Consider the following 24,557-nt stretch of genomic DNA (forward strand, 5'->3'; position numbering starts at 1 on the left):
GTTTGTGTGCAAATAGGTATGCTGAATATTTAAACTTCAATTTTTCATCAGTTCAACTGGTTCAGCCTTTTGTGTTCAGGTAGTACTCTCCTTAGACTTGGCCTGAGTGGTATGTTAAGCCAGTTCCTCCTTGCACAGGGATGACACTGACAACGCAATGTGACTTCCTCTGCGTGGACAGATATCCCCAATGACTACTTGATTCCACAGGTGCAATATTTTGAATGAAATTGCTGCTTCACAGAGTCAAAAAATCCAAAATTACCAGTGCTGTCTCAACTTTCTGAGGTGGTAACCTGGCAAACATTCCTTCTAATAGTGATTCAAGTCTTCAAATGTGCACCATTCCGTAGCCAAAATTGTACTGTCCATACAAAAGGATGACGCAATAGCAGACCTGCGGTAACCCCAAGGTTTGCAGTTGCTCAAAAACTCTTTAAAAAGAAAAAAAGAAAATTCCCCAAACAGCCCCATGAGAACTCAGTGGCTTGAAGCACTGAGAGACTGAGAAGAAAGACCCATAACAATGGGGGTGGGATGTGTGAGGGTGGAGGGGGCAGAGGGAACAGAGTCTGATCCTGTCAATCCCTACTCAGAATCTGATTAGTTCTAACTCAGAGTAGACCAGCTTAGGTCAATTGATTTCCATGGGGGTGTGCTCTGAGTTTCACTTAGTCAGATACAACCCATAAAGGATAGAATCATCACATTGTCTAGAAAGGTCACATCTTGGTTCATACTGAGAAGCCTTTTTTTAAAAGCTCCCCAAGGATGTACCGTATTGGCCCAAATATAAGCTGCACCTGAATATAAGCTGCACCTTTAAAGTTCAAGGGGGGGGGGGAGGCAGAAAAAATACAATACCTGAATATAAGCCGCTCCCTTAAAATTCCACAGGCATTCACACCCGTTCCGTTTTACCGTATGTGTGTTTCAGCAGCGATATTGTAAAAGCCAATTTTTGTAAGGTCACGAATTTAAGATGCACTTTAACTTTTCATGGTCGGAATTTGGAAAAAAAAGGCTTATGTTTGGGCCAATACGGTAGCAAAGAGAAACCATGGAAACTCATGGATAAAACAAATAATTTCATGTAGGTTGGATACTGTGAGAGGATGGGTGCCTCTCACAAAAAACCGAAAAAAAATTCCCAAAATGAAGAAAAAACACAGGAGGAAAGAAACGGAGGACTCAGTATGCTCAACGTGCATGGAACACTGACAGACTGATGGTGGTGGGGTCGGAAAGTGACAAAAATGGGGAGGGGTACAGAATGAAAGAACAAGCTGCGGTAATTTTGCTGGAGAGCACCACTGGTGACATCTATTTAAAATGCACACAGTTGAAGATGCCCCTGGCTGCACCTGAAGTCTGGTAACAACAAAGCCAAGTGATGTATGCCTACCAGCATACATAAAAGTCAGATTGCAAAGTTCTGTTCTTCTAATAATAGCAAACTCAGTTGCTGGTGTGATTATGGCTCCTGCAGGCTTGTGGAAACCCCATGGTTTACAGGTGTAGATAAAAGTATTTATGGAAAATACCTGAGGGAGGAAAAAAGGGGTGAAACAGTTTCATGAGGGTGGAGCATACTCAGTCGCCACGGAATGCTGTTGTGGAGAAGAAAAGGAAACCAGGATAAAATGGAAGTATTCTGAAAGAGGGCATGGCTGGCTGGAATAGCGAACCAAAGCACTCTATGCATTGCAGTGTTTTGCTGCAGGTCCTACTTTCCCTCATAATTCCTGAAGCTCAGAGGTGGCTTGGGTCATTATGCAACCAAAACAGCACAACCCACCCACAAGAGGGTTGTATCTGCAGGCTCAGGAAAACCAAAAGTTTGCAAAGTACAAAAGTCTCGGGGGAGGGGGAGCCTAATGGGGCAGACCCTCCAAAACAGCCCAATGGGGACTGAGCATGCTCAGTGGCAGCGGGATGCTGACGGTTGAAGTGTGGATAGAAAATTGGGGCAGAGAGTGGTGTTTCCTGGCTGTTTGGAACCCTGGGCATCACACCAAGTCATTTTTATATTTTTTTGCAGGTTCCACTTAGAAGGGTTTAGAATAAATCCCGCTGCTTATGACACAATATCAACAAACAGTGCAATTCTCATTTGACATACTTTGTTCTCCTTCTCAATGTTTATTTCTGAGGGCAGTATGGTCATTGACGGGCACTGCTGCACTCCTTCGCTGGCACTTATCCAGAAATTGGGTTCAGAAGAATTAGCGCACTCATGTTGCAAGGAACACCTAAAACAATAAAAAAACAGTCATGACCCCAGACCTTCAAAATTATTAATAATGTTGCCGGGAGAACTGCAACCCTCCTCATAGTTTTCACTGCACTAGCATCCATTTTATATAATCAACATGATCTTCATGATATAAACATTTTAGCTTCAACACCCAAGTGCACAAGAGACAAAATGGAGAGATACTTTACACCTTATGCTTTCCTTGTGTTTTCCCACATACCCTTTTTCTGTATCTGATGCTGAAAAATCGACTCAAAAACCCATGGAAACCAGAAATTAAGCTTTTGAACTATGTTGGCTTAGCAGACTCAGAGGAGACAGTGTATCAGCTAGCCATGAAAGTTACTTTCTCTCCCTCCCCTGCATGTTCTATTTCTGTTTTATCAGATTTTCCCTTAAAATAAATATATTGTTCCAGCAAACTAAATTGATTGTTCTGCCTTGGTTATCTTTACTATGTTCTGGCTTGTTTCCTATAAATACTTCTGTTTAGTCTTTTGCTCCTAGGATTGAGTTAGGAAAGGCTTGAGAGAGCGGCAGGATTCTTATTAGTTGTAGCATTACTCCTGAAGGGGAAGTGCCATAGCTGAGCGGTAGAGCATCTAGGCTAGGCATGCAGAAGGTCCGAAGTTCAATACCCAAGTGGGAGAGACTCTTGCCTGAAACCCTGGAGAGCTGGTGCCAATCAGCGAAGAATATACTGAACCAGATGGGCCAATCGTCTCACTCAGTAGATGGCAACTTCTTATGTTCCTATGACGTGGCAAACTAGCAACCTATGTGAAGTTGGGTGAGCTTGACCAGTTTTTGAACCATTCAAAACCGCACATAAGAATGTGGCAGTAAAAATAAAGAGCGGTTGCTAATCTCCAATTGACATTCTTCAAGTGGTCGTCCGTGAAGTTGCATGATTAGGTTCTCCACCTACAGAACCTTCTAGAGATCTTCCTTTCAGTGCTGGAGGCAAATTCTTTCCACACATGCTCTGATGGGCAAGGCAGGCACTCTCCCTCCCATGTCCTTCTGCACAGCCTTAGGAAAAAACTTTGATCTAATGTTTGGCAAGTAGGACAGAGCTATCTAGCTTATTCTTGTTCATCAGACTATTTTACAGCTTAGAGAATTGCAGGGTTTTATGGGGATATGTTGTTCTGGGACATGGTGATTGCCCGTAATATATAGCCTATGGCTGACCTTGCTCCCTCTGCTAAACCATTAACTTGGGACCATTAGTTCAGTTCTTGGGGCGGGGGATGCTGATTTCATGTTTTCAAGACCTATAGCTTACAAACATACTTTAAAAAAATATATTATTATCATCAAGACTACAGATTGCACATGACCTGATTGTAGGTACTGTGCTCAGAATAAGACCAACAATATCTCTTATCATTTTCCCAAGGGGTGGTGTAATCCTGTTAGCTTCACTCTTGAATCCCATGGTTACAGTGGACATTGTATTTGACAAAGGAAAAAAGAAAGAACACTCGGCCATTTAGTCCTATGTTGTCCCTTCAAAATATTACCTAGCAACATGCTTTAAAATAATCTTAATTTTCAGGTATATGTGTTATCAAAGAAATGTTCCTAGGATTTTGGTCCCCTGCTTAATGGAAGCCACTTGAAAAGGACCTTGAAAGATCTTTTATTTTACAGTACAATAATAGAAGTACAGATGACAAAGCACTTCTATACTGATTTTAATTAGAGATGCTTTTTATTCTTGTCAAACTCAGCATCTCATAATGTTTATTTTGTAAAGTATTATTATTTTTTCCATAAACAATTATGTGTTTGAATTATGAATTATGAAATTACACTTTTGAAAAGTGTACCTTGTTTACAAAATATTTTTAAAATAGCTTTGGAATGCTTAGGTTTCAGCCATGGCAATGATTTCTTCAAAATGAGCTATTAAAATTAGAAATGACTTTTGAAGACTGCTATCAAACAACCCTAATCTTGTCAAAAGAGCAGAAGCAGAGTAATGAAATAAAAAAGACTAGTGATTTCCCTCAACAGACAATTATTTTCTGCACAGAGCAGCCTATTACTAAGAGGCATGCAGTGTACAAAAATACCCACCTGGTCTCCAAGGTGCACCATCCACAGTAAGCATCGGCTGCAGCCAAGCACTCTGTACATGTGGTATATTGATCACAGGCAGCTACTTTCACACGGGCTATCTGCATAATAACAAAAGTCCAAGAGAGTAATATTTTTTATTTTAAAAAGCTTTCAGAGAGGTACTAGTTTGTTAATTGGAAAGAAGGAAACCACAGTTTTTTAACATTATTGTTTTATGTCATAGGTTACTGCCACCACAGAGGTCTTTAACTATTAGCATATATCGTGATAGAACACTCTGCTGCAAGAGACCTTTAAGGAGAAAGTGTTAGCAATCCTAGCAGTTTTTAGAGACAGGCCCCAGAACAAGCTAATGAGCTATAAATTCATCACTTGGGTCCAAATCTGATCTTCTAGGAGAAAGCCTTCTCTCCTGTGTGCTATTCCCAGGTGGGAATGCTCTCTTACACCTACAACCAGATTTATACAAGGTTGCATAAACAAATGAGTGATTGGTTATTCCCAGGGTCATGTGTAGAGAGTATGGGCCCTAGGGTGAATCAGGAGACAAGTGCATTCTTCTCTTTTGTGTTTTGCACTGCTGGCTTTTATGCCTCGCCAAGGGCAGGCGTGCAGCCAATGCCCTATCAGCCTGTGAGGCACACCCACTAAGGAGGCCACTGATTGGCCCATTGCTGCAGCAGGCTGGAACTTCAGCCGGATGTCCAGGCGGCTGGAGGAATTTCCCTAATGGCCGCTCAGCCATGTGTGCTCCGTTCTCATTGCCCGGGGATGGCGGCTGAGTGCGAGAGGCCACAACAGGCACCCACCCAGGAAGGAGTAAGCGTCCAGTCTTCTCTTTTGTGTTTCACTACAATCTCCCCTCCACCTGCTGCCGCCACCTCACCCCTTTGAAAATACTGAGATTTAAACTTTATGTATCACGTAGAACAATCCTAAACACAGGTGGATTTATAACCAAAATCTTTACTCTAAGATCAAGTAATGGAAGTGCTTACTCTCACCAAGTGAAACGTCCACCCGTTATTCACGTCTCATTACATTTTAACTTTGTTTTAAGAAATATAGAACACATCACTAATATTGACTAAAACATTTTAACTTTCTTTTCCGTCTTCCTCCTAATCCTTAGCCTGCAATCTCCCCCTCTAACCTCCTTACATCTATAGTAGACAGCAGCTTCATAAGTGCAACTCTTACCCATTCACTGTGTGCTCAGTAGAGAGCACTCTGACTCCTAGCTTGAAAAATATGGAATGTTTCACAAATTTATGTGTCCTTCTTGCACAAAGGCCATGCAATTCTTCTCCGGATCATCCCAACCTTACCTTATGTGTTGCCCACGCTAAGCAATTTTTAAAGTTTTATAGGCTCAGTGACTCCCTGCAAAGGGGCTTCTGGGTGAGCATGAAGATGCCAGCCAGCTGTTGTCTGGTGCCTGAGCAACACTCGGGGCTGCTGCTGTTGGTACAGGTACTGCATTAAAAGGATGGCCTCCAGCTAAGCTAAGTTGGCCAAATTTAGCCTCCCCACTTCCCCACACACCCTGGAGCAGCTCTGTATTTAATCTAAGAAATCCCCATTCCTGGAAACTCATTAAAAAAACGGAGCAGAGGAATTCTGAGAAGTCTTGCAAGATCATTTCTGTGGGCTAAGTTTCTGTAGAAGCATCTAAGATGGAAATGGCAGTGACAGTTCAGTGTGTTCTTCTGTTGTTTTAAATATTCTATTCCAGTGCTGTTTCCCAGTTGAGGAATTTTGGATGAGTATGGCAATAAATCTATACGTTTTTACTTAAAAGATTGTATTTGTCTTCTATATGCAAAACATTAAGATCTGAACAAGAGAAGATTGTCAAGATGCCTGACAAGAAAAAAGTCTAGATTTCTTATTACTGAAAACGGCATCCTTAAGAAAGTTGCAGGATCAATTCAATGCCTTTTAGTTCTTCTGTTGTTATGACTCCTAGGCTGTTTTATTTCTAATTTGATTGTTTCTGTATTTCTTTATGTAAACTGCTCTGGAAGTTTTTGTTGAAAGGTGAAAAACTGCATTGGATAGTGCAGAATGCTGCTGCCAATAATACTGACCAGCATTCCATGTAAGTCTGTGTAAAGCAGGCACCCCCAAACTCGACCCTCCAGATGTTTTGGGACTACAATTCCCATCACCCCTGTCCATTGGTCCTGTTAGCTAGGGATGATGGGAGTTGTAGTCCCTAAACATCTGGAGGGCCGAGTTTGGGGATATCTGGTGTAAAGTTACCCTGATCCCTCCCTGGTTTGGCAGAAATCTATCCAGACCTGATCCGACCTAATCTGGACTGAGAAATCCTAATCTTGTAATTAGAAAATGCAGTACTTCAGAGACAGTCTATCTACCTTTTTTTGGAGCATGTTTTAAACTCTGGATCAGCACAAATTGCTACAAATCAATATGGCTCCACCTGGCCGACTCTGTAGCAATGTATAGTTGCTTCAAGCCAACTTGTACCAGGCACAAATCAGCATGATCTAGTTCAGGATTTAGCCAGATTGGTTGCACAGCCGGACTTCGGTGAAGTATCATGTAATACCTATCTTCCTCAGTCTGGGATGGAAGAGTAGGTTAGAGAACATCCTTATAATCACTTCCATCATCATATTTTTGTGGGATGTGCACTGGTTGCCTCTATGTGACAAAGTCCATTTCAAAATGCCAACTTTAAATATACGCAAATTGGTACCTAGGTACTTAACAGAATGCCTGTCCCCATCCTGAGCCCAAAGATAGGCAGTGGGAGCCTTACCAGAGGTCCAGATGGTTGCTTGTTATGTGATGACTTGGAAATGGGCCATCTCGGGGGGTGGGGGGGAGGGGGGGTGGGATGGAATTACGAAACTCCCTCCCCTTGGAAGCACAAATGACCACAACATTAATGGGTTTTCACCTGTTGGTGAAAACTCATCTGTTTTTAATACTTTGGAGGTTAAATCTATTTCCCCCCCCTCCCATTTTTTTTTTTGTTCTTTCTCATGCTATTGTTCAGTGGAATGAGATTCTTATGAATTACTATGTACTATGTATTTTATGATATTTTATTGATCTTCTTGTTGTTTATTTACACTTTTATGAAAACTGCTTTAAGGTCTGCATAAGATAAAGCAGCATAAGATAAAGCAGCATATAAGAGTTTAAATAAATTTGGCTGAAAGTTATTTGGATGAAGCAACACTGTGATATAATTTCACTAGTGGCCTCTTGAGTGACAAAATATTCAAAACCATTATAAAATACCATATGAAGAGAAGACAGTGGAAAATAGTTCCAGCATCTTAGCCCTCCAGGCTAAAGGGTGCTAGAGAAATTTAATAAACAACAACAATTTCAATGCCATTTTGCAATTACAAAGAATACCTCTGCCCACTATCTGGTGCAGGTTCTGTGGGCAACATTCTAATGGTAATAGCTAGAATACCCAGAGTGATCTGACATAGAGATCACATCGCCCTTCAAATGCTTGATTTAAACCTACTCAAAAGGGACATAAATAAACCTCTTACACTCCCACAAGAATTGGTTTTACATTGTTCTGGCTTCTCCTCAGATCACATCCAAAATCATGGTTCTCGACAACAGCCATAATTCCATTTGATTCCTTGTGAAATTTAACACATAACTCAACCAGAACCTATGGTATGCTAGGACAATATGGCGCGGGGGGATGGACCCACACACAATTTGGATATTTCTGCCACTGTATGGTGGTGATAATGCTTCAGGATGGTATAATCGCACACTGATAGCAGCAGCTGATATGAGATAGTGATAAGTGATGTTAGCACAGTGAAACCTCTCAAACAGAGAATTCTGCAGGCTGTGGGATTTCTCTAACCAACGGATAGCATATGCTATGCTAGCAAATGACAAGAGAAAGGCATGTTTTCAAGGACTAACATTCATAAAGAACAAGTTGAGTTTTCCTCTTCATTTTTTATTAGTTATATTTATGTTCCACCTTTCTTCAATAGAACATGATGGTGGCATGCATAGGGCTACCTATGTGTGGTGTGGTGTAGTGGTTAAGTGTGGTGTAGTGGTTAAGAGCAATAGACTCGTAATCTGGGGAACCAGGTTCACATCTCCGCTCCCCCACATGCAGCTGCTGGGTGACCTTGGGCTAGTCACACTTCTTTGAAGTCTCTCAGCCGCCCCACTCACCTCACAGAGTGTTTGTTGTGGGGGAGGAAGGGAAAGGAGAATGTTAGCCACTTTGAGACTCCTTCAGGTTGTGATAAAGTGGGATATCAAATCCAAACTCTTCTTTTTCTTCTCCTATTCAGCGTTACTTGACCCAACCCAAACCTGCATAACTTCAGCAAGGCTGGTACATTATGTAATTTCAAACCATAGCTCTGGCTTGTGTAGATTAAGTGAAACTTTTGACATATTGTTCGGAACACCCTCTTACCTTGCCTAAACAAATTTCCCCAAAGCTAAATACCTCTGGAGAAAAGGAAACAGAACCAAGTTAGCCAGAGAAGAGACAAATTATATCACCTGATGCTTTGCAGACGGAATAATAAAGCCTATCCTAGGCAAACCATTTTGATTTGTTAATGCTAATGGGATACAGTAATGGCATGATATACTATCACAAAAGGAATCTTGTGAGAGTCTGTACAGTGATATATGGATATTCTGTAGGGAATTGCAGCTGGAGAGTTTAAATACCAAGTACAAAATTATTGGTTGCACATCTGTTTCAGTAGATTAAGAATGAATGTAGCTTGCACCATTGATGACTGGAGCACATACCAAACTTGAGTTTCTCTTCAACTAGGCAGTTTAAAGGCAACAGGAAGGCAATAATTATACAAGAAAAGAACACTTTATATGCTGAATAGTTCTCGCTCATGCACTGTGGTATCCAATAAATTAGGTACAACTGTGTACTGAGAAAATCCCCAGTAGTGACAACTTTAAACTCAAGGCAAAATTGTGGTAGAAATTCAGTGATACCTAAATAATTCTTATTTTGCTTTCAGTATAGATAGGAAAGGAAGGAAGGAAGGAAGGAAGGAAGGAAGGAAGGAAGGAACCACTAGGATTCAGCTTTCAGGAAACTCCAAATGCAGAATGAACAACACAGATAAAACTTTAAAGTCCTTTAAAGAGACAGAGCGAAATTATCCTACATAATATTAACGTCCCATGAGATCAATATTGATAACAAAATTTGAAGTCTTGTTAACATTTTGTTGTGCATTTTTGTGATGCCCCAAAGCAGAGGTTTTCAACCTTTTTGAGTCCACAGCTCCCTTGATCAACCACGTTCTTTCTGTGGCACCCCTGTGGGGCTCAGGAGCCCAGTTGTGTCACCTCTTGCCTGCAGAGCTAACAGCTTCTCACCCTTTTTTCAACACCCTCCCTTGTGGGGTGTTTCCTCAGCCTCCTCTCCTTGAGAGTCCTCTGGGCAGCCACCCTGGTCTCTGAGCTCCCCTCCCCCCACCCCAAAGAGAGGCGCCTCCTCACGCTGCCCCACAGGGGCCTGGGACTTGTCTGTCTATTCCCAACAGCAAGGGCTGGCAGACTGGCTGGTTGGGCTCCCTTGCCCATTTGCTTGCTTATTCCAAGGCCACCTCAACTCCTGGCAACCAGCACCCTCTGACCAGCCCCAGAGGCACCATTCGCCTGCTGAGCTTGTAGCCAGGGTTGCTGCAACCAACAGCTGTGCAAGCCTTTGGGAGGCAGAGATATGAGAAGGAATCAGAGGAGGGAGGTAAGGAAAGAAGGACAGAGGCCAGTGTTGCCTGCAGCACCCCTGACCATCATTCTAGGCACCCCAAGGTGCCACTGCACACTGGTTGAAAACCACTGCCCCAAAGCATTTGATTCTAATCAATGAACAAGTTATGTTCAAGCCCCTTTTATATAATTTATACTTTTAGGGTTTTCATGGGTGTACAGGTTTATACCAAGAGACTTATCTTTTTAACAGCAAGGTATTTAATACCAAATTATTAAAGCAGACAAATATTCCGAAAACATTTATTTCCAGGATTATTTGTTGTTATTAAAAAAAATAAGTCTCTTGGCATAGACCTGTACACCCATGAAAACCCCAAAAGTATTAATCATATAAAAGAGGCATGAACATAACTTGTTCATTGATTAGAATCAAACTTCTACCACCTTTTAAAAAAAATCACCTCATCTCCAGAACACTGTTTATTCCTCCGTACTCACCTAATGGCACTGAGAAGGTATGTCTATAAAGGAGTCTTACCTGGTGGGAAGTCATTAGATACAGGTAGCTGGAGTCAGAAGGATCAAACTGCATGATGGGATGCACAGGTTCACCATAAGCCACAGTAATTGACTCCCTGCTTATCTCCTCCATAGAACTGTTCAGATTAATCTGCCAGGGAAATAAATATTCCATAAGACTACCACTTTGGGTTTTTTGGATGAAGAAAGGGAATCATTGTTTATAGAAACTTGAAAGTTATTAACTGAACAGTTAGCACGAATTAACATAGTATTACTGTGTGTTTGATGATTCAATAAACCAGTTTTTAAAATGAAGAATATCCCAAAAGTAAAAAAAAAAAAAAAGGAGGGGAGACTCAGACTGTAATACTATTGGCTGTTTTCCCCAACCCACACCAATAATGACATCAGGTACTTGAAAGATGGATTGTCCTGCTCACCTGCCAAAGTTGGCTGTGGGTTGGGACTGATAAGTATCTGTCCCACTGGGCCAAAAGGATTTCCCACCCCTTGCTTAGAATTACATCCAAAGCCACCTTAGCTTAACGTCATGATTTATTTGGAGTGAAACAAACCACAGTCCACAGTTCTGATGAGCCAGTGTGGTGTAGTGGTTAAGAGCGGTAGACTCATAATCTGGTGAACCGGGTTCGCGTCTCCGCTCCTCCACATGCAGCTGCTGGGTGACCTTGGGATAGTCATACTTCTCTGAAGTCTCTCAGCCCCACTCACCTCACAGAGTGTTTGTTGTGGGGGAGGAAGGGAAAAGGAGAATGTTAGCTGCTTTGAGACTCCTTAGGGTAGTGATAAAGTGGGATATCAAATCCAAACTCTTCTGATGATGATGATGAATTGCTAAAGCCAGAGATTGTAGTTTGCTGCACCCACTCGCTTACAGGGTGCAGTAAAGCAAAAGTCATACGCAGATTCGCTGCAAACCAGACACAGAAACCCTGCCGCTGCAACGCTAACCCTAGAACCACTGAGGCTTTACACATACTGCTTATCCATTAATGAATCTCTTGAATATGCCATTGATAATGGCCCTTGTAAAATGCCCCTCTGCGGTGCACTTTATAACTTACCGGATCAGATTAATTCCCTATGTGATAGGAAATCATAATTGCTGCTTGGGGAGCTGGCTGAACATTGCTTATGCCCTTTTATACTGTCTTGTCTTGGATGGGAAACCTGAATTATAACTCACACCAAGTATTCTGTATGCAATGCCAAGTAACAAGGAGCCCCTAAGGTAAAAAAAAAAGCGGGTGGTGCAGCTGTGTAGCAGAATTAGATTATAGCTATCTGAGCAAATTATCCCAGCAAAGAGCAGCCAGGAGCCTTTCTCTAATGGAGGTTCAGCAGATAAGGCTGCCTTTTCTGATATGATAATGGAAGCAGATCTGTTACTATTGTGTGAATACAAGCTCTGTAAGGAATGAATCTGCACCGACTGCCCTATGGAGTTGGCTCTGATGCTGCCTGCCTACCACTCTGCTGTGTAGCCTGTGCCTCTGGGCCAATGTCAAAACAGAGGACCTCTGAGATCTTTCCCACCTTCCTGCTAGGAACATTTGTAAAGCAAAGAAATTGGATTCCCTTCTGTCCTCCCTCTCGTCTGATCTAATATTCTACATTATGTGTTATTATCTCCAGACTGATATAAAACAGGTTTCTAATAATGCCCTTTCCTTTTCTTAATGGTCAGCATCTCATCAATTGTAGCAGCTCCACTGAATGACTACCCTGATTGGCCAATACTGAACCTTGCTTTGGCAAGTGGGCATACACCCACCATGGTTATTGCAGCTGGTGGCTGTTCATGGCTTGAAGACAATTATAGTGCCTTAAATCTTGGCCCCTGATGTATTGTTTTGACACAGATGAAACGGGCATATCACATGCATTGGTTTACGTCTCTTCTCCAGCTTAGCAATAGTGGGGACCAATCAGGGAATATTTATTCAAAATGGAGGGTGTATCTCTCTATGTGCTTTTTTACAAGTGCCAATCAAGACAGGGAGCATTTCATACGAGGAAGTTGTTAATAACTAAAAGCTGTGCCATAACACTTCAAGTATGGGCATTTATTTCTACAATATATTAAATGACATCTTGATTGCACTGTAGCCTCAAATGCTGATTAAAAGTTAAGAATTAGTAGATATTGTATATCACTATGCAATTTAAAACCAACATCCAGTTGCTTCTTTATTGTAGAATGAAAGCCTGTGCAGTGTGCTTGTCAAGTGAGGGAGTTTCCTGTTTAAATTAACAGAATCATGGATTAACATGCCAATCTTACATTGCACAAGTATGAATTCTTTAATTTTATCATCAGTAGTCTGATCAAGTGTGCTGCATCAGCACACTTATGCCCACAGTGCTTTGTCAAGATGCTTTTAACTCTGAACTGAACACAGTTATCATTAGGCTCACTTAAGCAGTAGTCCAGCTCTGTTCTTCAACTGTGGGTTCTCAGATATTGTTAGACTACAGCTCCTATCATCCCTGGACATTGGTTCAGCTGGCTGTGGATGGTGGGGTTTGTAGTCCAATAACATCTGGGGACCCAAGGTTGACGAACACTCTATGGAAGCATTTTGTTTGAGACATTACTGAATGGGTCACGGCACAAGAGCTATCGTGGTCCATGACTGAATGAAAGCCTTAGGAAAGGGTGGAAGAACTGCAGCAGAAGGCTAACAGCTGAATAACAAGGGGAGTGAAGAAAACTCAGCCTGGACCAACTGTAGTCTAAGAAATATGTGATAAACCTTCCGCAGCAGTCAGGCAAAATTTATTTGCATGATGAAAGAGCTGTAGAGATTCCTAGAGCAGCCTCCTCAGGCTGATGACATCATCTACCCCGTTGCTGGGAAACTGCAATTCACTCCAATGCAAGAGTGACTTCTGGGCAGCATCGTGCCTGGACCGGACTCTCCCACTCTTATCTCCTGCCAGCTGACACACAAAGATGGCAATCGCTAAGAAGAAAGGTCTGCTGCATTGGCTACCACAGCAATGACATGACATGCATCCTGCAGTCCTGGCCCCTTCAAAACAGGTCTTGACTGCCAAAGACACAAAAGCAAACTGAGAGGTCAATGGTAAGGCAGCATGCGTATTGTTTTAATTTCCCCCAGATATTAAACTGCCACAGGCAGGCCCAGTCCCTTGCTTGGATAGGCAATAAAACTGCCAGTTTATGGTGCAGGAAATTTCTACAAGATACACTCCACACCTGAAATCTACAGGTTTAGGGCGGTATACAAATTTAAGAAATAATAATAAATAATTCTATTGTTGTGAGGATCTATCACAAGCCATCATTTCACAAATGCTAACCCAAGTTGTTCAGACAGTCATATCAGCCTTTCATGATCACCCAGTTCCTCCCATACAGGGATTTCAAACACTTAAATATCACTCAGCAGACCTCATAACATCCCTGCAGCCACCTATGAGATAAAAAAAAAGAACAGCTAGTACAGAAAGCAAGTGCCCTAGGATAACTCTGATTAACAGACAAGCTAGAGCTGAACGAGCCAGATAATTGGCATTGCAGATAATCATAATGTTCGGTGCTTATCTACTGTTTAGCACTGATAGCACATTAAACAGTGCTTAATCAGCCTGTTTGGAACAGTACAGTTTGGTGGAAAATGCAACTGAAATTCAATTGATCTTAAACTTTCAAGAGAAACAGTCAGACAATCAAATATGACTGTACATGCAAAGAAAGTGGCTGGGGAATTTGGGGTTTAGAAAGTACAGTTGCACAAACTGTTATTTAGCCAAAGTGCACAAATTAGCAATTTTATTGTTTACAAAAAAGCACCACGGAATCTTTAACAACCACAAGCACTCAGGACTTCTTCTGTCTTTTCTCTGAAAAACCATGCCTTCGGTTCTTTAGCGTCCAGTAACATTAGAAGGGAGGTGAATCATTAAAACCACTTCCTTCTGATTCAGGAGCTCCTTGGCAGTCAATCATTCAGGAACTGAGCCAGCCTGACTCAATTTACTAAGCATGATAGCTACATAAAGGTGAGGTGGCAATTTAAAAAACAGCTTTCCAAAGGTGGTTACTTATTGCCAAGCATTTCACCATGTAAATATATACCGATTACTACAAAGTCCTTTAGTAACCATTTGGTTACTACTGTTAAGTTTTACCTTGAGCAGTCTTCCATTGGCTGTTCCCAGAAATACAACTGTGTAATTATTGACGCTGGTGACAGCTACTGATGTAAGTCCTGGCGAAGTGAACACCGGCCTGGCCTTGATAGGTTGCAGGATTGACAATGGATGCTGGAGATGCGCTGCTCCACAGTCCAACTGTTCTGGTTGCAACTGAAAAGGGGGGAAAGGTACATTAGTAAATAACTATTGGGACACTGTAGGCATCTGTATTTGGTTTTTGCATCCCCTGCACTCTACATTGCAAACAATGCAATGGAGGTAGCCTTGGGGGTGGGTGGGTGTGCTGAGATTTTAACAGGGGAAGCAAATTTTGTATTACTTGTTCGCAAACAGAGACACATCTATTTTTCATGTTCTATATTTCCTGCTTCCCCCACATAACACTACTATGCAAGATGGGTATTGAACATATATAATGTCAAGGGTTTCAGCTTGAGGCTCCTTTTTTCTTAACCATCTATTTATTACAAGTATTTTTAGGCCACCCCAGGGCCATTTACAAGAATGAAACAATTAGAACATGATTACAGAAAACAGTAACGTAAGAAATGAAAAGGTCATAAAACCATAAAAGCAGGAATACTATCAAAAGTGAACATCACTGTCTGCCTTAATGTAATCATAGTTGAAAATGATTGATCTTCTACTTCTGTTTGAAAGAGTGTTTGGTGTAATACAGATCTGCATAATCTGTCACCAAAATAGCTTGCCTGATAAATTGTATCGTAGTCTCATGACACTGATGGATTTTCTCGAAATTCATAAAGTCCACGGGGGAAAACAGTGGCCGTATACATGAATTCATCAGCACCAAATGCACTTGCTCTCACAGGCAGGATGCATTGCAGAGAAAAGACTAAACAGGTTATCGTATCATTATTTGTATAAGTCTACAGGGTTTTATTCTTTGTCACACTTGCAGGTGGCTTTTCTATCTCCCTGACTTAAACATATGTAAATATTCTGTCCTCTATGTTTGGCAAATTTGCATATATCTTTACAACACTGCAATATTACTGAAGTTAAGCAACCTAATTCCCTTAACGTTTCCTTCCAATGGTTTTAGGTTGCAATCCTCAGCATATTGAATAAACTCCTCTGAACTCATGCTTCTCAGTAGGAATATAGCTATCCTACTGCACTTTAGGCTCAAGGTCCATTTAAGGAATGAAAACAAGCAATGTCAGTATCTTTCAGGTAAGAATAGTTTCCTGAATTCCAAGGCAAGAAATATTAACCTTGCCAAAGCTGTTTTTTTAAAAAAGAACAAAGCAATAAAGGTTGCAGCACTGGAAATAAAAACTAATAACAGCTGCACTGCTAATCTCAGAATCTGCTCAGATATCATTTAAGTAAAAAACAGCACTTCAGTGTATGCTACAAGTAAATTTTAAAAGAAGTCCTCGGACTAGAAACAAATGAGTAACATGCAACTTTTTTTTCTTCATAGCTCTGTTTTGTTTTGATGGTTTACAGAATTGTTCTAACTGAGCATGGAAAATGCAGCAACTTAACAGACTCTAAACAGAAGACTCCTGCACAACTTATCAATGTTTTTGGCCAGCTGTCACAGACTGTCTAGCAGGAGATGGTCAGGGATTCTGAGCAAGGAAACGGTGCATGTTGAAGAAACACACGAGATGAACCATAGAAGGATTCACACTAGTGGAATGGCCAATAAAGGACTTGGGTCAAAAACTTGCTGAAAACTCTCCACTTTTCATGTTAAAACCGCACCCCAACTCGAAAAGACACTAAATTTCAGCCTGCTATTATTAAAGTTAATGTCCTGGTTTCCACAACACGCTAACCCAAACTTTGGCTTAGCAAGATCGTGCAAATGCTTGGGCTCCCCAAGGGGAGTTTGCTGCCGCTTTGCTCTCCTTGGTCCTTGTTGCTGAGCAAGGGAAAGGTTTGGTTTAGCATGCTGTCTGAACAAGGACTTGGGAACACAAGTTGGAAACACAAGCAAAGCAGGTCGGAGGTCACTGAGGAGACGGGTTCCGAAGTGCTGAAGCAGCAAGCATCTTGGGATTGAGATGGCCACAGCTTTATTGATTCAGATGTAAATCGGTTTGGGCACAGACATTGGGTATGTATCCCGAATCAGTCAACCTGAATGCTGCCTGATAGGCCATCCAGGTTGATCCTGGGGTTAAGGATCCCCCCCCCCCCGGGATGCAAATCAAATAGGACAATCCCACCAGGTTGCCTCTGAATGGGTAATTTTCAGATGGAGATTGGTTTTGCCATTTTCACTGCAAATTTTAATAGATCTGGGGTTTTGGTTTCAGGATGTTATTGTTCCTAAGGAACTGAAACACAAAATCATATTTGATTAAGCAGGTATGGTGATAAACAATTCCTATTCTGAACATTCCCTTGGCGTTGTTCTTTACAGATGAAAGTAATTGTTGTCATCCATGGAGTGCACCTCCAGGATGGAGTTAAACCGCTGTGTTAGCAGCACCAAAGTGGCCTCCTCAGTGCACAAGCCTGGGCAGTGTGTATGGAGGTCCTGAGTGGACTAGGACTAACGGGTGGGCAGGCAGTATCCCCCATAGGTCTTCACAGCCTTTAGATGCACTTAAGCAAGTATGGAAATAGTGACCTATAATATTCTCCTTGATCAAATGCACCTCTTATCATCTGTTTTGATCTCGAACCATTGCCAAGGCAGAATTGAAGAGTTGCAAACCTGTTTTTGGAGCCTCTCTCTTCATTAGCACGCAAATGCAAATTTGTTGCCACGAACTAAAGGACATGCTTTATCCAAATTAACGATCACTATGTCTGGTCATTCTCCCCTATCCTGCAAAGGCATTAGGCCAGGAGTTAACTGACTTTGTAAGCCACACTAAGGCAAGATGGAAAGGGCTGATTTAAAAACCTTTTATGCTGAAAACAAGTGCCAAGAAAGAGTAACATAGGCTCAACTATATGGCATGGTTTATTAGAGACCAAACAGAAGAGATAATGTGTTGCAAATATGAGGATCTCTGCAAAATGTATTTTGCAGCTCTGCATTATTTAATGCTATGAAAAACAAAAATCCAACCCCATCTCTGAAGCAATGCTTTTATTTCTTCCTGTAACTGGGCAACACAATTGGTTTTTACTATGTGCATCCCTTTCATTTTTCTTATTTAATAGTTCTTCCCCATTTTAGTCTACTTATACAATGGAACTTTAATTGTTGAATGCTTCCAAAGCTGAACAATTCAGAACCCGAACGCTGACAACCCGGAAGTGAATGCTTCCGTTTTCAAACACACCACAGAAGTCAAATGGCTTCCAAGGCGCGTTTCTCCATTTTTTCAATGGATTTTGACAACCGGCAATTGCACCTCAGTTGTCGAACGTTTCAGAAGTTGAACGGTCTTCCGGAATGGATTACATTCAACAACCGAGGTTCCACTGTACATATTTTAAGTCAAGTTCCTAGGTCTCTCTCACAGTGATATCTGAATCAAAGTCGTTGCCACTAAATATAAACTACAGATACTTAAGTACCATTAATGGTTATAGATCAGAATAAGGGAACAATCCAAACAAAATATCTCCTGGATGAGTGAGTTAGGATCAAACGGATCTCCAGCTCAGCCGATTGATTCCTGAAATGGCTAGACTAGGCAAACCTGGCCCTCCAGATGTTTTGGGACTACAACTCCCATGATCCCTAGCTAACAGGACCAGTGGTCAGAGATGATGGGAACATCTGGAGGGCCAAGTTTGCCTATGCCTGAGCTAGAGTACATTGGCGTAAGTCCCTCATCCCAGCTCAGCTGGAGTTATGCTAGTTTAACTCCTACATATGGCTCAGCTGAGGTTAGGGAAGCTGGAGCAACACTGGAGGATGGAAAATGGGGGAATGGCAGGGCAGAGGACTGAGCAAGGGAGACTTATGGTGGATCCTAACTCCATTCAGCTCAGCCATGTGATCCAGCATCATGATGGGATGTACACCAGCAAAAAGGAGGTACAAATCAAATTATTTTAAAGGTTTGTTTTCCCTCTGCCAGGCTTAGGCCAGCTACTAGTTAGCAGTAGCCTCACTCCTGAACAGCATTTCAATCAGACTATTTTACACTGGCTTAACTTAAACCAGCATACTTTATGCTGGCTCCCCATACTAATGATAGTTGATTAGTCCCTTGTAGTCCATGCAACTGAACTGATTCAAGTACTTTGACAGCACAACTCCTTTCTATGAAATGGAAAAATGAGCCAAAGACCAGGATAAGCAATGTGTTCTTAACTACAGAATGCAAAAGGTTGTCCATGGATGAGTATATTGATTCTTATATACGTCAGCAATTTTTGTGAATTCTGCTATACCAAGCAGGGGAGGCTCATGCTTTTGTAATACCAGGCACCAGAAAGTGTGTTTCTTCCACACCAGAAATGGGTTCAACAAGTGAATCCTTTTCAAACGCAACATTTCTTTGCAATCAGTACAATGGTGGAGGCTGTCTGTATATAAAACAGCACATATCGCTCTGAAATGAGATATCCCTGTAACAAAAGTTATACCTAGGCAAAACACACGCAGACAGCACACTACAAATTGGAAACAAATGCACATGGCCTTTTCAGAAAATGAGAGTATGGAAGGCCCTTGGGAGAGGCAGGAACAGCTGCTTTCTTTATTTAACAGTCTTGGATTTGGCAACCGCTGGTGAAGATAATTGTTTCCTGAACTAGAAGGTCTAGATTTCTTCTTTGAATGCTGTAGAGGACAACTTTCATGCCTCATCGTAAACATATCAAGAGCCAGGAGGGCTGTTTTTAATTCAAATCTATGTAATAATCTATATATCATTTTCCTTCATGAACTAGATATAATGGGCAGAGGAAGAGAAAGTCCAAAGCTTGGAGGAACCTCAGTCAGAGGTATACATCAGATCTTATGTGCGTTGAGCTGAGACCAAGTGGTGTCTGGCTCAGAGCACACATTTGGCTTCACCTCCACAGTTCTCCCCAATACATTGCCACTCTCTCCCATTCCTTTCTATAGGACAAACACACACTACCCCAATGGTGTGCCTGGGGGTACAGAGTTTTACTTTATGGCAAATGAATAAATACCTATTCATTTCAAAAGGCTAAAGTAAAACTGAAGAACACATGTGTCAGGAATTTAGAAGGCTACCATGTGCAAAATTTGGATTTGGGCATATTTTTTGCACATCTCAGCTTACCTTAACTGTTTATTAATCTTTTTGTGTCTTCCTTCTATTGCACATAGGCTGGTGCAAAACTTGTAAGTTAACAAATAGTAAAACCAGATCGGGAACAAGAGTTTGGTAGCTGGAGTGGGAAAGGTATGAAGCTGAAAGAGGAACTAGGATAACAGAGGATAGAGAAGAAGGAGAGGAAGGACACTGGATGGGTTGGGTCTATAGTCTTTGGTTGTTGTAATTTTCATCAAAATCTTCTAAATATGATGTTTTTTTAATATTTCTGTGGGTTTATTTTTTGTGGAGCACTGTATGTTTCCTCTCTGCAAAATTTAGCTTATCATCATGCCATTTATTTGCTGATGACGCAATGTTGTGGCCTTCCTATATGGGGAAGCCTGGTTATGATGCTTGCCTGTTCCAGAGATACTGTGAGATAGTAAAAGGATGGTAAAAGGATGTGATCCTTTCCTTTCTGTCCAGAGTAGTGAATAATCCTGAATCTATATACCAATTCTGGGTATATACCCTATATACCATATCAGAAGAGTGCTTTAGCAGCTAAAAGACTAACAACTTTATTACGGCATCAGCTGTTGTGGATTAAACTTCGCTTCAAGTTCATTAATTAGAATTCTTCACCTTCTGTTGTCATCTATATTTTATTAATGTAATTTTAGGGTGATTTCCTTCCACACCCATACAAAATTATTCCCCCCCCCCAAAAGACATAAACATTTGTATGGCCTACATGACTTTTGGGGGTGGGGTGAGGGTAGCAATTTTCTTTTCCATCATCTGCTACTTAGCAAGGAGGGTAAGGGAGGTAGAGTAAATGGTGGTAGCAGGCGTCCATGATATTTCAACTGACTGGTCATTCTTGTTTAGGTTCCTGCTTTGTATGGAATTCTGCAACATCTTTATGCTGATGAAGAACGATGAGTAGGGGAAGAGTTGCATGACAGTGCTCCCTACTGGGCTGCTGTTATATCCCTGCCAACAGGGTTGAAAAGCTCCCAAGCACCTGATTACCTATGTGATGCCTGCTCCTAACAGCTGATACCAAAATCAAGAATGTGTGATATTATTCCAGTCTCACATAACTGAATAAAGTCCAGGGAGGACACAAACAAGACACCCACCCTTCTTTCTGTCCAAATTAGAGAAATGCATATTTTGTACACCTGTAAGCATATATAACGTGGCAGAGAGGTATTTCAGTGTAGGGTATAGTATTCTTATTGCAATTAACAAAAATGGCAAAACTGTTTCAATTCATCTAGTTCATACATATATAAATATATATGAGATATGATTCTGGGAGAAGAAGAAAAAACTTATTTCATTTAAAACCATAAGGCCCCAATGCATTTTTTCTTAAATCTCAAAATTGGAGTACAGGATAAGATAGATGATTAACCACAGTTGCTGCCATGCGGAAGATTAATTAAATTAAACAAGGAGAGGTTAGTTTTCAGGAAGTCAGTTTCTGAAGAAACACAGAAAAGAAGTGGTAAGCCAACGCTCAAGGAAACTATGAATTTAACAGATTTTGGGTCCTGTATTTTGTGAGCTTGAACGTTCTTGACCAAATTGAGGAGTGTGTGTGTGTGCCTTACAAATTATAAACTTATTTGAACAGGAAATACTGTATTTCTATTAAAGCTTTTTTTAGAAAGGAAGTCAGAAGGTTTCTTCTGGTCCTTTTCATGCAACTTAGCAGAGGATTAAGCTGTTGACTCCAAGCATGCATGAAGTCCTGGGAAAATGACATTGCTAGCATTAAATTATTCTTTATGAATTTATGGGACATAAATATGGAGCATATGAAGACTCATGTCAAAAGCTATTTTTTACTACACAAAAAGAATTTCTATTAATTCTTATGAAAGAGACCCACTTTTTAAAAGTAAACTATTAGCTATCATTAGAATTAAAATGAAAAACTCTCCAGCTATAAACTACTGTATAGTAGCCAGTAACATAAATCCAGTGTAGAGAACACTTTTCACCATCATACAATTTGACAATAGTTATGAATCTGTAGACTTGTGCAGTACTCAGCCTTTTACATCAAAAATAAATAGCCCACCCTATGCCAATAGGGTTGAGTAAAGGTAATAATGTTGTGTAATACTAGCAAATGCAGGTTGGATTCTCCCCAAATGAGCACTTCCATTCGTATCCAAATATACTGCAGCTACGGTATATTCTCATTCTATGCTAGTCTTTTACTTCTGATTGTCTCTGCCTAGGATGTGCTGTGTTCACATGTAATATTAAAAACACAGGTGGGTAAACTGCAGCCGCTGACCTAATTTTATGTGGAAGCTGCCCCCTTCTTCCGTCCCACCAGAGTTCCTCCCTTCCTATTCATTTCCCCCTTTGCCCTGGCACTAAAAGTATTTTCCGTCTCTCATTGTAGTTTCAGAATACATGGAAGGAGCTGTGTTTTACCCCATCAAGATAAAGTGATTTAAAACAACTGGCGCTTTGTCATATGCACTGAGTCCCAGACCATTTCCTCCAGCTCCAACTAAAAAGTGCCGGTTGTAACTTTTAAGGCTCAAAACGGCTTCAGAGCAGGTTATCTGAAAGACTGTCCTTTCTCATCTATAACTGCCTGGTTTTTAATATCTTAAGCAGAGCCCCTTGTTTTAACATAGGGTCCTTGGTTCAAGTGAAATGAAACACTGCAAAAGTCCTCCTCCTTGAGGAAACATGAACTCAGTGCTTTGCTCAGGCTCAGGCACCAACCTTTCCCAACCTGTGCCCTCCAGATGTTTCAGACTACAACTTTAATCAGCCCAGGCTAGGTACGACTGGAGTTACAACCCAAAATAGCTGGAAGAAAGGGAAGGGGGAGGCTGGCTTAAAGTGATTTTTGTTCTGCCATCAAGTATTCGATCAGAATATGTATCTTCCAAAGCATCTCAACACTACAAAGTTTATATACTTTGGTTTTTGCATTAGCAGATGCAATACAGTTACCATTCATTGGATTTTGTAGTGCATAAACTTCTCTCTTTTTTACATTTGTATCTTACACGAAAACTGGAAAGGTTGAAGGGACTGGTTATGTTTAGACTAGAGAAGAAACACAAAGGAACATGATAGCACCTTTCAAATTCTTGAAGGGCTATCACACAGAGAAGGCTGCACTTTTTCTCTGCTGCAGCAGACCAGGGCTGTGGGGGAAACATATAGACATATACAGTATTGTGAAGGATTAAGTTACAAAAGATTTCAGTTAAACATTAGGTGTAATGTCTCCACAGAAAAATCAGCTCAGACATGGCCCTCCTGTTTGCACGTCCTGGTAAGCCATAGTCTGAAACAAACCATGTTTTGTTGTGCATGAACAGTGTACTGGTGTGCACTCCTCAAATCACACCTGCCCTGCTCCTCTTTGCTGATCTTAGAGGACACCGTGCTGGCACAACATGACATGAGAACTAGTGCATGCAGTTTGCTTCTCCCAAACACACCACGAGTGGCAAGCCAAGGCCTAACCTTCATTTCTGCTCATGGTTTATTTGACAAAAGGAAGTCACAAGTTTCGGTTATCATGCAATGCTAAGCCATCACTGTGGTTTGTTTCTGCCAGGCTTTGGTAAACTGAGGAGTGGCATGAGCAGGATTTGAGCAGAATGCAACACCAGCATGCTGCTTGTTCACGGTAAGCCATAGTTTGTTTCAAACTATTACTCACAATGACAGGTAACCAAAACAAAGAGGTTCCCAAGAGTACAAGAAATCACAGCAACCTCCTAAACAATGAAAATGGTATGAAAATGAGCTATAACTAGACAAAACAAGGCTGTGTGCATATAAATGAGCATATAAATATGAGTGGTAGCCACTGTTGTATAACATATACAACAATTTCTCCAAATATTCAAATTATGATGATGCGATCTCCTGGACTGCACTCTGCTTTCTGCTTCATCAGAACAACACAGAGGTTTCTCACAGATGGTAGCTGTACATCCCATTACAGTGGTACCTTGGTTTGCAACCGTTTTGGACCACAACCATTTTGGATTACAACCACGTCAAACCCGGAAGTGCGTGTCCCTTTTTTTGGATTACAACCTCCCCTTTTTTGGGAGGCCCGCCCCATTGGCGAAAGTGCACCTTGGGTTACAACCTGTTTTGGTTTACAACCGGACCTCTAGAATGGATTATGGTTGTAAACCAAGGTACCACTGTACAGCCTTGTTGTTTGACTTTTCAAAATTATGCTAATCTTTATCTTTAATCTTTAAAAGTATAATACAATAAATAATGTCACCCAATTGACTGGAATCCAAAACTTAAGAGTGAAATGCTATTATGAATGGAATACTCAGTATAGTTCCTCCACAAGAGCTTCATCAATGAAACCTATCCCACAAGGGCAGGGCTGTCTTTACCCGGGGGTGCAAGGGGTGCGGGGAACCCGGGTGCTAATTCTGGGGAGCACCAGGTGCCCGCTGCTGAAGCCGCCTAAGCTCTTAACTATCTACCTGTTATGAAATAATAAATAATTTTGATCAAGCTAGAGAAACAAAATCCATATATACCTAGGTATT

At 41.2% G+C, this 24,557-nt stretch overlaps 1 protein-coding gene across 1 annotated transcript in view; it reads right to left on the reverse strand.

Annotated features, from left to right (window-relative positions):
- The window catches only part of PLXND1 (plexin D1), a 156,077-nt gene that overhangs the window by 93,868 nt on the left and 37,652 nt on the right, over positions 1-24,557 (reverse strand). The window contains exons 2-5 of the mRNA XM_083429037.1: positions 14,777-14,953; positions 10,614-10,745; positions 4,343-4,443; positions 2,123-2,252 (exon numbers count right to left, since the gene is read on the reverse strand). Coding sequence (XP_083285163.1) covers positions 2,123-2,252; positions 4,343-4,443; positions 10,614-10,745; positions 14,777-14,953 — 540 coding nt within the window. The remainder of the gene's footprint in view (positions 1-2,122; positions 2,253-4,342; positions 4,444-10,613; positions 10,746-14,776; positions 14,954-24,557) is intronic.

This window comes from Podarcis tiliguerta (assembly GCF_965153285.1).
Source record: "Podarcis tiliguerta genome assembly, chromosome: 2".
In the NCBI taxonomy this organism is placed as follows: domain Eukaryota; kingdom Metazoa; phylum Chordata; class Lepidosauria; order Squamata; family Lacertidae; genus Podarcis; species Podarcis tiliguerta.